General features: G+C 38.2%; 1 protein-coding gene across 19 annotated transcripts in view; it reads right to left on the bottom strand.

Moving 5' to 3' along the window:
- The window catches only part of LIMCH1 (LIM and calponin homology domains 1), a 342,237-nt gene that overhangs the window by 168,278 nt on the left and 161,779 nt on the right, over positions 1-12,180 (bottom strand). For all 19 annotated transcript variants that reach the window (XM_033214074.1, XM_033214076.1, XM_033214081.1 and 16 more), the window contains exon 3: positions 8,632-8,701. In XM_033214074.1, the coding sequence (XP_033069965.1) occupies positions 8,632-8,701 (70 nt within the window). The remainder of the gene's footprint in view (positions 1-8,631; positions 8,702-12,180) is intronic.

Raw genomic sequence — 12,180 nt, 5'->3', positions numbered from 1 at the left:
GATGGATACAACTATTTCATTCATTGTGACAAGAAACTTCTGAAGAACTCCCAGAGATCCTTTCCTCCTGGCATTCAGACCCTTGTGGAACCTCCTCCCCTTGGGTGTGGGGTGGACTTAGTGACTTGCTTTTAATTAATAGAATAAGGCAGAATTGATAAAACATCACTTCAGAGATTAGGTTATAAAGGACTGTGACTTCCATCTCGCTTGTTGTTTCCCTCCCTCCCTCTCTCTTTCTTTCTCTGGCCTTTCCTGCTTGCTCACTCCGATGATGCAAGCTGCAGCCCTTAAGCTGTTCTATAGAAAGACCCACATGGCAAGTAACCAAGGATGGCTTTGGCCAACAGCCTGTGAGGAACTGAATCCTGCCAATATCCACGAGTAAGCTTAGAAGCGGAAGTTCTAGGCTCCCCACTCTGGCCTGGAAATGATACTGACCAACACCCTGAATGCAGCCTTGTGAGGGACCCTGAACCACAGACCCAGCTAAGCCTTGCTCATATTCCTGACCCATGAGAACTATGAGATAATAAATGTTGTTGTTTTAAGCCACTAAGTTCTGGGGTAATTTGTTATACAGCAATTGATAACTAAAACTCTCACCAAATAAGAAAACCACAAGATGAGTGGAGGGACAAAAAATTCTTATTAAGTCTTCCCAAATACCCACAAAAGATGTGCAAGGGGACTAACTTGTTGGTCTGATCCAAGCACATCAGTAACAACCAAAAGCCAGCCTGCTCCAGTGGGCATCAGAACTCCCCTTCACCCGGTCCAACCTACACTGGAGAATTGCTCTCGCCATCTGACACGCTTTTATCACTGTATTCACGATGTGGTCAAGCCTTTTGGTTTAGGTCACGAATCATCTGTTGCCCTGGTTTCCAAGCGTGAGGTACAAAGTGAGAGATAAATGTTACTTTCGAATGTTACTCAAATGTTACCTTCACTCAGGAAGAGCCTTAAATACGTTTCTGAGGTGTTGGGATTTTATTCCACATTCAGTAGGGAGCCATATAAAATTATGAGATGAGGGACACAAGATGACCTGTACTTTTTTTACAAGCTAACTGTGAAGGCTGTTTCAACCAGCAGCATACAAGCTCTATCAACCTGGGAGGCGGTAAATAAACTTAGATTCCACAAGTTCACATTCCACCTTTCAATTGAACGCAGGTGGAATGCACCAAAGACCTCGTGTGTTTTGCTGTTTTTCCCTGCAGTGTGTAGTCTTTCACAGCTAAACCTACTAAAATGCTAACCACCACTCCTACGTTGGCTTGGCATTGGCATCAAACTTGAGAGCAGCAAATTGAGCATTCCCTCTGTGTGTGGTGTGGGAATGCAACCGAGGTTTCTCATACTGTGCCAGGGATGAGGATAAAGGAAAGTGTGTCATTAAATTCCATTTTGGCTGAGAAACTTCACAATGTCTATTCATTTCCCTCAGTGAAATATGCCTCCTTCACACAGAACATCACTTGGCTACCAGTTTTTACTTGTTCCCCTAAGGAAGGGGAGGACGACCCCTAGAGACTCCGGGTCGTACCATGCTACTACTACAGAGAACACAGGGTAGCAGGAAAAACACATGAGAGTTTTTATTCGAAGCCCTTCCTTCTCCCCTACCGATGAATGAGAATTCTGTCTTCCTGTCTCTGAGTCTTTGTTGTCCAGAATCAGAATCGGGGGCAAAAGGAGCCGAGTCTAGCTGGATTGATTTGCACTGGAAAGGGCTAACCATTAGTCATAGCAGACAAAAGGGTAAGAAGCAAGGAAGGCAAGAACTAGCACAGTGTGAGGCTCAAAGATTTGAGGTCACTGGGGTACAGAGAGGTTTTGGAGGGTTGGTAAGTATAAGGGGTGGGTGTGTGTGTGTGTGTGTGTGTGTGTGTGAAAGAGACAGAGAATGAGTGTAGAAGAGAAAGAGAGAGAGGAGAGCACTTTAGGAAATTCTGTTGCATATTATGAATGAAATCACTCTGACTTTTTTTTTTAAAGATTCCATTAAAGAATTCTAAAGCTTTCCTATGATCACTTGTTAGATGTGGCCACATGAAGCCCGATTTGATAGTGGACATGGTAGAACTATTACATGGAGCAGTGCCTTTTTCAAAAAGGCCACCTCCTGAATTTGGTTGAATTAGTAAATTTTAAATGAGAGAGTCTGTTTTCTAACAACTTAGGTCTCCTTAGAGGCTGATGTCTCCAAACAAATTTTCTGAAAGTGTTGAGATTCAATTCTATATCCTAAGGTCTAATGGAGAGAGTGTAACACAATGGAAAAGGCACAGACACAGAGCTAGACAAACCCAGGTTCAAGTACCAAGTCTGCCTCTTATTAGTTGGAAAGCTTGTGACATTTCTTTGAACTTTAGAGTAAAGGTACAGCAATAATGACATCGCAAGTGTGTTGTAAAGATTAGGAAGGATGATCTAGCACTGCACCTGGGGCGGAGTAGGAATGTGATACATGATGTTTATCACTGTGGTAACTTTCACCTCTAACCTCCCTCTTGCCTGCCTTGCCTTCCTCCTGGCCAGACAAAAAGACATTTTTTTTTTTTTTTGAGACAGAGTTTCGCTCTTGTAACCCCGGCTGGAGTGCAGTGGCACAATCTTGGCTCACTTCCTGGGTTCAAACAATTCTCCTGCCTCAGCCTCCTGAGTAGCTGGGATTACAGGCGCACACCACCATGTCTGGCTAATTTTTGTATTTTTAGTAGAGACAAGGTTTCACCACGTTGGCCAGGCTAATCTCAAACTCCTGACCTCAGGTGATCTGCATACTTTGGCCTCCCAAAGTGCTGGGATTACAGGCATGAGTCACCATGCCTGGCCGAAAAACAACAGTTTTAACTGGAGGAGAGACAGAGCCCAGAGAACAGAACTTTAAGCAGTTTTTTCTAAGGTAATCTATATATCTTATATGTATGATGGTTTATCTTATAGATAAACCATTGGAGGGAAGGTAAAAGTTCTAGAACTTCTAAAGGAAGTTGTAAGAATATAAACTAAAAGAGAAGACATTGATCAGGATGAGTTGAGGCACACCAGAGCTAATTCTTAGGTAGGATTTGCAGGAAACCTTTCTTGATAGTTAGACATCCAAAGCACCGAGGACCCCAATTTATTGCATTGTTATCTTCCTAAAAAGATGAAGTCTGCATAAAGGCTTTTCACTCATACTACTCAGGTTAACAGTCTTGTATGTCTAGTTTTGTCCAAAACAATATTTTTATTCTTCTCACAATGTGGAAATCTCTACAGCTCTTTCATCACTTCCCCTACTCTGATCTCACTCAACAAAATGGCAACTGTTCTGATGTCAGTTTCATAAAATAAAGCAGATAACTTTGGAAAGCTTCCTAAAGTCTGAAGAACGTATGGAAACACATTTTTGTCCATGGCAGGAAGCTCTAACCATATTTGAAATCTTATCTTTGATTAGAGAAAAGTACATCCTTTGCCCCAAAATGCATTTCTGAGTGGGTTAGGGTACTGAATGGTAAGATCATCTGACCACTCACATTCCTGCTTATCCTTCTGACCTTCAACTAGTGTCAAATTTCCATCATTCATCAGGCTAAAAAGTGATATGTGAGCTCAGAAAGATAATTTGTAGGTATTGGCCAACAGAAAGAAAAAAAAAGAGATGAACTTAAAAAGTGAGTTTTTGCCTTCCTCTCTTTTTCAATAAAGGTGAAATAATCTGTCATTAAAATGTGTCCCATCTTCAACTGGGAACACTGGATATGTAATAAGCAAGGAGAGGGGTGGCCAGGGCTCGGGATCCATCTCATCTTTTACTGTTTGTCTAACGGGGGGCAAATAACTTCCCTTTATGGACCCACACGTCCTCATCTGTAAAACAAACACATCTAAGATGTCCTTCTAAGATACATCTAAGAAGTAAAATTATCTTTTCCTCAGATCACTTTTATCCTCATAGACCCATGGAAAAATCAAACAGTATTTTATGACAACTCTAAGAAGGTTCAGCACTCAGGGGCAGAATCCACAAATACCATCTATTTCCAATTATACTTCACATGTGCATATGTGCACACACGATGGCTGTCACAATTCAAATCTGTGCAAGAAAAAGCTTAATCCCCAAACTCCAATAAACATATGTAGATTTACAAAGGCAAAGATTTCATACATTCACGGCTTTTGCACAAAACCCAAAGCTCCTGGGATGAAACAACATTTAGCATGATCTCTAATAACCACTAAATTGAGTCTCAAGATGTGGCTCGATTGTACAAAACTGACGAGCTAGCAGACTGAAGTGCAGCGTTTTTAAAAACTTTGGTATGCCAAGACCTAAATTTGAGGACTTTCTCTTTGGCAGCAGCAAACAGTATCACTAACACCTAAAAGAGAATGCAAGCATCTGCAGGCAGTCACCCCACGGCTTCATATGTCAGCAATCGTTAGAGAAGAAATGCAGACCCAGATCCAGTGTCTTTGCATTCTTGCCAGGAAATGATTTTCAACTACTTTGTTTTAACACCTTCACCCCTGAATTCTTTGTAACCACAGCTTAACTCAGGGGCTAAAATACACCTATTCATGCCTTTGTAAATCTACATATGTTTATAATTTGAGATTGCTATGTGAAAACACACTTTTCTATTTATCTTCAAGTCAAGCAGCTGGGCCACCTTAATGGACTGGCTTCTCAACACTAGCCCATTAAGACACACGGGCATGGGTTCCAGGCATAGAAACCCTCTGGCCACATTTCTCAGATCTCTATGGCCCCTGCTACTACAGACTTCTTGATCAATAGATGGTCAGTGGCCTGTCAACCCCTGACAAAGTTAAAAATCCAATCTGATGTATTCAGAAGCAGTTCAGGGATTTTTCTACCTGCCCTTTCCTGACTGTCATGAATATTAGGAAGAAGAAAATATTGTTTGAAAAATGCCCTCACACAAAGGCTGCATCTCTACTAACAAGATGATCTCTGCCATCTTCAAATCTATTACTTGAGGTTCCCTATGTCTCACCTGACAATAACAGATTTAATGTATTTTAATCCTCAACTTTTTATATTGAAAAACTTCAAACGTACCAAAAGGTTGCAAGAATAGTACCATGACCCCTGTACACCCTTTATCTAGAGACAGTATTTTGCCATATTTCCACCCTTCTTCCCTTCCTTCCTCCCTCCCTTCCTTCCTTTCTTTCCTTCCTTCCTTCTTATCTCTATGTGTATATGAAATTATATATTATGTACCCAGAATTTTTTTGCTAAACATATTCAGGATTGGTTGTATACATCATGACATTTCATCTCAGAATACTCCAGCATATATATTTGCTGTCTAAGATCAAGAGTATTCTCCTATATACACAGAGACAACTAGCACATACAGGAAATATAACACTGAGAGAATACTATTATCTAATACTCAATTTATACTTAAATTTCCCCAATTGTCTCAGTAATGTCTATTATAGTTGCTTTTTCCCAATTAAGGATCATGCACTGCATGAGGCTGTCATATTTCTTTAGTCATCTTTAATCTACAACAGTTGTTCAGCCTTTTGGGAATGGGGCAGTATTTTTAATGATGCTGACAGTGGTGAAGAGGACAGGCCAGCTGTTTTGCAGTATGTCCCTGAATATAGATTTGTCAGATTGTTTCCTGAGAACTGTTGTGATTTCTTAGTGCATCGCCAGGACATCTAACATCATTCGGACCCATTATAGATATCAGTAAGTTTGATCATGGCCAACTACTTAAAGACATAGTGTCTTAACATGAATATGAAACCATTTACAGGCCTTTAATTTCAAACTGTTAACCATAGTTATTCAAAATCTTACTTTCCAAAATATATTTCAAAACAGAGCTCACTTTTTTGTCTCTCAAGTATTAACTCATTTTCTCCTATACCAGGGGATACTCTCTGTATTCTATAATAAAAGACCATAATGGACTATAAATACTAAAGGTTTTACAAAGGAGGCTGTTTTGTGTTAGATCTTTAGTTTTATTTAATTTTTTATTTTTTAACTTAAAAGATTTGTTAGTCTGTGTTAGATCTTGATAGACAAATATAATTTTGTCAAAAAGAGCAGGGGGAAAACATTCAATGAATAACACATACCACAAGAAAAGGCGTCATTCATGGGAGTGAAGAGTGTGGAACTGTGAGTCAACTATTATAGTCCAGGCAAGAGATGAGGATGGCCTGCTCTGGGGCAGTGGCCAAGGAAATGCAGACAAGTAGACAGATGGGAAAATTATTTGATAGCTGAACTGGTGTGACTGCATGTCTATGATGCCTTCACTGACATTGGGAAATAGGTGCACGGGACTGGTCATTCAAGTCTCATTTGAATATGTTAAGTTTGAGGTGCTTGTAGGAAATCCAGATGGAACTGTCCAGTAGACAGAACACCAGGTCTGGAGTTCAGGAGAGAGTACTTGATGAGAAATGCTGCTTTGGGTCCATATCATGGAGAGCTGAAGTCATGGACACAGACAAGAACATGAGCATAGAAAGGGAGGGACAGGCATGACGTGAGAACCCTGGAAGTACATGAACATAACAGGGGGTTGTGGGTTGGCAATCTGTTTCCCACCAGGGCCACAACTAGTGCTCTGCTTTTTGTGGAAATGTTGATCTGAAGGCAAATGGAGCAAAGGAAAAGAGTTTGACCAGATTTGTAGATTCAGAAGTCACTAGTGAATGGGTAGTAGGTGACTTAAGAAAGTATTTTTTTGGACTAAAGATAATAAATTAGTAAATAAAATATAACTGATACAGGGTGAAGGTAAGTAGGGGAGGTGTTCACTGAAAAAGGGGTGTTCACAAAAAAAAAAAAAAAAACCCAACAGCAAGGACAAAGTGTGAAAAGGAAATCCAAATGAAAAAAGAAAGTAGAGGAATACTAGTCAAGAACATAAATAGAAGGAAAGAAGATGAGGTCACCTTGCCTTCTTGTATCAAGTTGCCTGAATGCTCCAAGACAGAGGCAATATGTGAGAAACAACATTCGATCTGTGATAGGAAATAATATAAAGACAAATGCATGTGCCACTAAGAGTTAATTTTACTAAAATTCTTTATGATTTCCATTTTAAATTGAGGTTTCGAAACCCTTTTCTCTTTAGCTACTGAACTGGGAGCGACTTGTTTCTCCTCATCTGGATCTTCCTGGGGCCTTCCTTAGTTTTATGCTGCAAATTTTGCTTCTATAACATTAAACCCCAGAGCTCCAAGGTCCAAAGTTGCCATAGGCTTAGGGACAGATATTCATCAGGCTCATTAAGACCTTGGCTTTAACATTTAGAAGAGGTGAATTTACTAAATGTTTTAAAATAATTGATATATGTATACATTAATATATAATACTCATATATTATTTATTTTATGGAACTATTCAAATATATTCCTTCCAAATATATGTATCTATCTCAATGTTAACTTACTTGGTTACATGATTCTGAAGAACAAAATTAGAAGGATTTTTAATGACTAATCACCAGTTCACTACCAATCAATATGGGGAATAAAATGTATCTGCAGAAATGGCAGTTCTTCAAGAAAACATCTATTTCATTCAATTTGCTGAAACCATGTACCTTCCTCCAAGAACCCCTCACAGTTCTCAAACACAATTGGTTTTTTGTCACATCTAATTTCAATTAGTCATCGTGATATGGCTAAGAAGCTTTTTAACAACAATCAGTAAGGTCTATGTAGGATCCTGCTTAAATTCTTGACATTCTTCTCATTGCTTTCTGCAAAACCACATGCGCAGAAGGCGATCACAATGGAAACAATCAGTGAGTCATTACCAAGCTATATACTTCCTCAGCTCTCTCTCTCTCTGTGCATGTGTGTGCACGCGCACACACACATATGCCAATTCCTTCCGAAACTAAGACTTGATTGTCTTACTGATCTTTTACTTCTTTCCTTTTTCTACACAAAGGCAACATCGATGAAGCAATTAAAATTAGTTGCCAAGAATTATAAGACATATCACTGCAAGAAAAAAATATTCTGCTTCTAACCACATATGAACATGTAAGTTTTAGATTTTATGTGGATAAGTTCAGAAGGGCAAGGATTCTGTTTAAACAGTTTTCCAGATGATGTCAGACCACCTTAGTGTCCCAGGATGTCTTCAGAATAGTTGGTCTACAATTGAGGTATTTAAACCCAAGTAGATTATAATGTTGAAAACAGCAATTTATTACGACACTATTGTTTTCTCTTAAAATTCTCTTTCTCTCTACCTCCTCTACCCTCCATTCTAGGGGAACGCAGTGATGAACTGAAATGAGAAAATGTAATTAAAATCACATTCCTCCCCCAAGGGTCAACCTAATTATCAGCCTCTCACCCCAAAACAAATTTAGCTCTTTGAGAATGAAGGTCCTTATCACTCATGGAAAAAACACCAACAAAGATTAACATGCCATTTAGGCATGACTGCAATCTTTCATTTTAAGTGACCTCTTCGTTTAATGGATTCAATGCGTTCTCATTCAAGTGGAATATATATTGTGGGAGAGAACTGTAATAAATGGTACTGTCATGACCCCTAGGTTAGAGCAAAGGAATATTGGAAAATAAATCTCAATTCCACATACTCACCAGTCCTGCAATGGGGGTAGGCAATCTATTGATCTTTTTAACAAGTCCTGGCTTTATAGCATTCAGCAACCTGTCATGAAAAAGGCAGAATGTCAAGTGAGACATAAAGCAAGATGGATCACACAAATCACCTTTATCCAGGGCTACAGCTAAATTGCTGGATAGAAAAAGCAGTGAATTCAAAGCATGTAGTAAATCTCAATAATCTATCAGCTTTCATGCATATAAGTGAAGAGCTTTGCCAATATCAAGTTGGTCCATGGCAGGTGAAGTTTTAGAATTTAGAAATGTTGAGAGAGGAGAAAGGGTAGAGACTGAAGAGGGCTTCAAGGAAAAGGACAAGGGGGAGAGCTGGATTGAGGTTGTGAGGGAATTATCTGGAACTGGAGCCAGGTATTACAACTCAGGTAAAGCTTGTTGCCAATTTTCCTGGCTAAGACAGGGATCTCTCCAGGGATGCACTAAATTCAAAGACCAGTATCTATCTTTACAAATGATTTGCCAAGACAAATTCTAAGTCAAACCCTACTCGCTCTTTGAGTAGAGTGGCTTTTCCAAAATGGTTGAGCTTCACTTTAAAAGGGGAAGAATATGTTTAATAAGAGGTTAGCCAATCATATTCTGAAGATTTTAAACAAGGCTGACCAACAGTCCCTAGGTACAAAAGATATTTGAGCAAAAGATTTTCAGCTAAAGATTGAAATTATATAACAATGGTTACACAAGCAAGGGAATGCAAGAGAAACAACTATCATTGCTTGTTTTCAGGACATAAAAATCCAGAGTGAACAGAAACAAGGAAAGCAACTTATAAAACTAAAATATGGTTAGCATCGGGGTAATTGGGTAAAGTGTAGCATTTGCAAAGTAGGTTATTCATAAATAAGTGATTGAAGGTAAGGGCCTGGAGAATGTAGAATATTATTTCCACGTTCGGGAATCAGGCAATTAGGTAACTTAGAATACTGTGCAAAGAGAAACTTAGGGTAGGAGTATATTATAATTGAGAGGTCAACAAACTACAATCCCTGGGCCAAATCTGGTCTAACACCTGTACTTATAAATAAAGTCTTACTGGAACAGGAATATAACCATCCTCATTCATTTACATATTGTCTATGGCTACTTTTGTGCTACAACTGCAGAGTTGAATAGTTACAATGGAGACCTGAGGGGCCACAAAGCATACAATCTTCACTATTTGGTGCTTTATGGAAAAAGTTTGCTGACCTCTGTTAAAATTCATACAATCCAAGGTTATAACAAATTATAAAGAACCTATGCTTGCCAGATTTCTACAGATCAGTAACAAAAATTTTTCAAATAGTTTAATAGTCTTGAATTTAAACTATCTTTGACTTTGATACCACTATATATTTATATGTTGACAAATGTCCATACAGTGATTGTGACAGGATATTCCATTTTTGCATGCAAGATTAATTGGCTGCTCTCAGTAATTTTCACTGCAATTCCAACATGCTGCCACCAAGAGGCAGTACTCACAATGCACAAGTGCTGTTTTGCGCACAGAGAGCCAAGCTGGCTGCTCTTTTCATGAATGCACTTATTTTTTAACCATAAATTTAACCTTTTAAAAATGCTTCTTTATAACTTATTTTTGAATTACTGGTGTCACCAGTTGGAAGGCAATTTGTTCATTCTTCTCATTTTATAGTTCAGAAAACTGAGTCCTAGTGAAGTCTGAATTGAAGTCTAAGTGACTTCCCCAGAGCTGATTAGTAACACACTCAGGCCTAGAATCCAAATTTCTTAGATCAATGCATTCTATCAGGTGGTGTAAATATCCCAAATCTCCTGGTTTAAAATACACAGATAGATATCTCCAAAGTCACATTTTTAAATGTACAAAATTCTTTTACTCACTACTTTTGCTTTTCTCAGATACATTGCATTTCTTACTAGTTTTTAACAGTGTCATTTTAAACTGAATTTTAAGATAATATTTGTGTACAGCTGTTGACAATTCAAAAGCATCAAAAGGATATACAGTAAAATATCTTACTGTCACCTTTGTACCACAGGACTCCAGCCCACTCTCTGAAGGCAACCTGAAAGACTTTCCAGAGGAGAATTTATTAAAAAAAAATATAGAATTTAAAAATATATGTGTGTAGCATATAGTACACACTGTCCTACACCTTGTTTTTCACTTAACAATGTATTTTGGAGGTTGAACAATTTACCTTGGAGACCCCTGATGCATACATATGGAGCTAGGCCGTTTTCAATAGCTGTGGACCACTGATGACTACAGAGCTGGCAGATTAACCACTCTGTCTAATAGTTTTAGATTTTCCTAATAAGATGAAATACCATTGCTACCAGACAAAGATCTGAGCCTTGTTGTTAATTAGGCAAAGTAGAAAAAATAACAAAATGTCCTACCCCAAAATTCATTATTTAAAAATTATCTTTGAAAGAGGTATGCTTTTTGTCCTTTATATCTAAGAACTATATTAATATTTTTAGTAATGATGGCCCCAAAACTCCTTTTACATATATTTAGATTTTTAAGCTGTTTTTAATATTTCATGGTATTCATCCTTTGTAAAAATTACACTTACATAGCAGAATCTTCCCTATCACATAAAGGGAAAATTGGAAAAAATCAATCAATCAATCAACTGACCTATAACAATAGGCCTTACTTAAAAGAAGCAGAAACTATGATCTCTCTCACATTGTTTTACTGTAAATTAAAAAATAAAAAGCCATAATGTTCACTTTCAAGACTGAGACAGCTGTATTTTTTTTCTGGTAAACATTGTTCCAATCCTGTGCTCTATTTATAATACACAACAATAAAAGATAACATTGAATTCACGTTGTTGAAATGTTCAACACCTGCTTATCTTGTATTTTGCGTTAAACCAAGGACATTTTTTGTGTAAGAGATTTTTTGAGTAAGAGTCAAGGATATTCACTTGCAATTTTATTAAAAACCACTATGCCGTCCTTTATAAGTTAAAATATAAATATTTTCAGTAAATACTTATTGATGGCATGCTTTAAAGTGATTATGCTGATCATGGTATGTTATATTTATGTAACTTCTAGGGTGCATTATTTCCCAAAAGTCCTGCCCTGTAGAGACAGGTCATGTATGTGTCCCACCATTTTTGTAGAAGAAAAAATGAACCCCAAACATTTCCCAGATTTCCCAGAGACATGCACAGCTAATCTGAAGCACAGCTGGGACAGTTTTCACCTCTTAGACCATTTTATATCACAGTTTGGTGCTTTAGAAAGTCCAACCTCAGTATGTGTCATCAAAGCATAATTCAAAACAAAACACAAAAATAAAAAACCCAAACAAATACTACCTAAATACAATGGGATAATATCAACACCAGGTGGGAATTAAAGGAAAATGGAAGACAGTGTCTGTTGGTGAAGTGTAGGACACATGGGATCCAAGTTCCCTCTACGGATGACCTGCGACCTCATCACCAGGAATTCCAGAGGAAAGGATGCTGTCATCCACTTGGAGGAATATCTCCACTCAGCAGAACCATATGCCAATTT

Source organism: Trachypithecus francoisi, unplaced genomic scaffold (assembly GCF_009764315.1).
Source record: "Trachypithecus francoisi isolate TF-2019V2 unplaced genomic scaffold, Tfra_2.0 Lachesis_group1, whole genome shotgun sequence".
NCBI lineage: Eukaryota > Metazoa > Chordata > Mammalia > Primates > Cercopithecidae > Trachypithecus > Trachypithecus francoisi.
The sequence above is the reverse complement of the archived record's forward strand: the minus strand, read 5'-3'. Positions and strand labels throughout refer to the sequence as shown.